Source organism: Atta cephalotes (genome assembly GCF_000143395.1).
Source record: "Atta cephalotes unplaced genomic scaffold scaffold00013, whole genome shotgun sequence".
Lineage (NCBI taxonomy): Eukaryota > Metazoa > Arthropoda > Insecta > Hymenoptera > Formicidae > Atta > Atta cephalotes.
In genome coordinates this window covers 5314473-5318423 of record NW_012130077.1, presented here as the reverse complement: position 1 = coordinate 5318423, position 3951 = coordinate 5314473, and the positions used below count along the sequence as shown (strand labels likewise).

Below are 3951 nucleotides of genomic sequence, written 5' to 3'. Positions count from 1 at the left end.
ACTTTTTAAATTTAATTAGTTGTCGAATAATATACGTACACACATATGTGTGTGTGTGTGTGTGTGTGTGTGTGTGTGTGTGTGTGTGTGTGTGTGTGTGTGTATAATATAATTGAGATTTTATTAAGATACAATTTAGATGAATCTTAACTCTTTATCGTTATAATCGATACGATTATACGAACGTTATGCTTTCTTATTTTTATTAGATAAAATTAAACAGCAGCGTAAGACAGTTGTTCGCTTAGTAGCCACATGGTGAAAAGTTTACAAAATATATCTTTCTCCTGATTTATTTCTCATTGGCGTATTTGGTTATCGTTTACATGATGGAAAGTATTAATGCGAGACACACATGATTTTCAATCGCGAATAACACGACGAGGTGAATGCGATAGACAAGGTCAGAACTCCAAAAATGTAAAGATCTGTGAAGGAGTATTGTATTGTATGTCGAAAGGAGGAGGAGAGTGGGATCGCGCCAAGTGCAGTCAGTCACGTACGCCGCGTGACTCCCACCTTCAGCCCTCTTTCTCTTCTGATGTCGACGCTGCGCCGGTGACGCGATACAGTAAATTCGCTTTATACTACTCAGCTGCTCAATCGCATTGGCGACTAGTCATTTCTTTCCACGAAGACGGAAACATTTAGCAAAAGATAGATTATTTAGTTTCCACTCAAGCTTTTGTCTGTGTATTATTAACGTTAAAAAATGATAATAGCATAATGTATTTTCATATATCACTTAAATATAATAAAATACAGATTTTTAATATGCGTAGTAAATAATGGAAGAAATAAATGTGTAGTTGAAGACGCGAAGATAAAACACATAAAGTGAAATTTCTTATTACAATATAATTATATATTTTTGTCTTTACAAAAAATTTACAAATCTTGTAATGAAAATCGAGATACAAAATAGAAGAAATACAAAACAGAAGAAAAATCAAAACTTTCGCTAAAGGAACAATCATGAAATATAAAGTTGATACGTAGAACATCCTGTTATGAAATTTTCACGTTTTTATAATAGCACGCTACAACAATTGAATATAATTGCTATTGAATCCTATAAATCATCTTTTGTTTTATCAACAGATTCAGGATATTTCTCGTATTGTTCGCGATTGTATTGCAGCTCATCAAATTATCAGTTTAATAATTATTTGAATTGTGATCGTTATCATTATCCTTTCGTATGATTTAGCAGTATCTATTTTTAATTAGATTATCATAATAAGACAAGGACATTGTATATGATCTGTATTACATATGTTAACTCGTTTAATTCTAAGTAAAAGGTAGAAAGAAAACCTGGATCATTTCATTTACTATTTTATAATACTTTATTTTATATACTGTCATTTTTACCGCTATGTCATAAGTTATGCGCGTGCGAAAATATTTACAATAATACACAATCTCAGTTAATCCGTCTATGGATGTATACGTATTTTCGAGTCATAAATATCTTTATCCGAATAACAAGTGACGAAAATAAAAACCTAGTATATATTCACTTCGTTTATTCTTTACTACATAAATTATGATGATAATTAATGATTGGAGTTTCAAAGAAATATGTCTACGTTTAGTTACGTGATGAAAAATCTAAGACATTTTGATCAATGACCATGTTTTTGAAAGTCAAGACGTTGAACATGTTGTATTTAACACAAACATATTTAATACAACATTTTACATTTTTTAAATGTAGAAAGCATTACGTAAAACATTTTGTGTATTGTAATATATTTAGAACGTTTCTTGGGTAACATACATACAAGTGTACTTTTTATAATATTTTAAAATCAAAATTAGCAAAAGACCGTATGTTAAAGAAAGTGTACTTAGAAAAGTATATTGTTTTTTTTTTCTGAAATATCAGAAAAATTAACGTATTAAAAAGAATTTTTGCGACTTTATCATCGGCTTATTATAACAATAAGCAGACTTTGTTATCAGAAAACGTGAGATTACGTACATAAGGTAATATGCTTTCAATGTGAACTGAGTCAACCAATTATTTTTGTTTTATAATTGCGTCGTAAATGTAATACAATAGTATATATCGATTTGACAAGATAAAAAGAAGTATAAAATATTTTGTCTATTAACGACTATTATCTATTAATGACTATTCCCTCATCAATAGAAATGATAAACAAATGATAAACGTCATATATTAGACGTATTAAAAGTGTATATTATATATGTTATATATAATTTTCTCTCTTCCATTAAATTATATATTTATGCTGTATTAAAATAAATATAATCTAGGCATAATTGTGTTTAAAATACAACAATGCTAGGCATCAATTATTGCTCGTTGTCTATATGTTTTTTCTTTTTAAATAAACTATACATATAACTATACATATAACTACACAGTTTGTACTTTAAATTATTTAGTAGTCTTGTATATTTCTAAAAAATATAACATTCTAAAAAATATAACATTTGTATCTTTTTTACATAAATATTCGTTATAGTAAGACGTAAAATTTGATATAAAAAAAATATATATCAAAGAGGGAAAAATTACACGCGTAAATATCGTTGCAGATCTCTTATTGCAGCAATATTAAATTGTGATGTCAAATATAAAAAATTAAATACATTTTCTCCTTGCGCATCGGAATAAATTAATACCTTCCCATCATTTCATGTTTGATAATATAAATTTGTATAAATTTTTTCTTATCTTGCGTAAAATCGACTTGCGTTGAGATATTTAAATAATCGAATATTTTCAGAATTTACAAAGCTAGTCACAATTCATAATCTATCGCTTATATATTCTCTTTTAATAAAATATATTTTTCTTCGGAATTCCAGGCGATGGTAGCTTGTTATCCTGGTCATGGTTCACATTATGTAAAACATGTGGATAATCCTAACCGAGACGGACGTTGCATCACAGCCATTTATTATCTTAATCGAGATTGGGATGTTAAGGTAAAATTTTATATATGTATTAATATATTTTTAATTGTTAATTACAAGTCCAATAAAATAATTTATCACGATAGAAATTTATAAATGTGTATTTTTTATTGTATGCAGGAGAATGGCGGACTTTTGAGGATATTTCCTGAAGGATGGCGCGATCAAGTAGCAAACATAGAACCTTTATTCGACAGGATATTATTTTTCTGGTCGGACAGGCGAAATCCGCATGAGGTGCAACCAGCGTTCAAAACGAGATATGCCATTACACTTTGGTATTTCGACGCCGAAGAAAGAAATCAGGCTTGCCGAAGATATCAAAGAGAAAGTGCGTAAACAATTGCATTGACTATCTTTTTCTGTTTTTTTTTCCCCCGAGCTACAATTTTTACAGAAAATGTCAATATTAATAAGCTAAGCTAAGCTAATTCATAATATTAAAATATATTTTACAAAACATTAAATAAAATTAGAATAAAACGTTTCTTTTTTATCTTTATTCTATGTTTATTTAATCATATTAATAAAAAATTAAAATTGTAATTTCGAAACCACAAGGTGACCTTTTGCATTTTCTATTTTGTGAATTACATGAAATTTATAAATATAACTCATAATTTCTTTTAGGAGATCTACATACGAAAAATAATGGTTCGTGAGATACAGAATATGAAGAATTATTACGCCGTCCGTTTGGACTAAAGTTATACTTGTACATAAAATATGTGTATTAAAATAAAATATTATGTATTATTATGTATTATGATAATTTTTGCAGGAGGAATTGAATAATGTATGAAGAAAATTACGAAAATAATGTGTTTACAAGGAAGTGCAATAGACGTAAGAGTGTACTTTTTTTTACAGATAGCACTGTAATATATGTGATGAGTTAATGTGTGTAGTTGCAATTTATGCTTTCATGTGTGTGTGTGTGTGTGTGTGTGTGTGTGTGTGTGTGTGTGTGTGTGTGTNTGTNTNTGTTGTGTGTGTGTA

General features: G+C 28.4%; 1 protein-coding gene across 1 annotated transcript in view; it reads left to right on the top strand.

Annotated features, from left to right (window-relative positions):
- Window positions 1–3614, top strand: part of LOC105617596 — a 5764-nt gene extending 2150 nt beyond the window's left edge. The window contains exons 3-5 of the mRNA XM_012199153.1: window positions 2845–2964; window positions 3073–3283; window positions 3583–3614. Coding sequence (XP_012054543.1) covers window positions 2845–2964; window positions 3073–3283; window positions 3583–3614 — 363 coding nt within the window. The remainder of the gene's footprint in view (window positions 1–2844; window positions 2965–3072; window positions 3284–3582) is intronic.
- The last annotated feature ends 337 nt before the right edge of the window (window positions 3615–3951 follow it).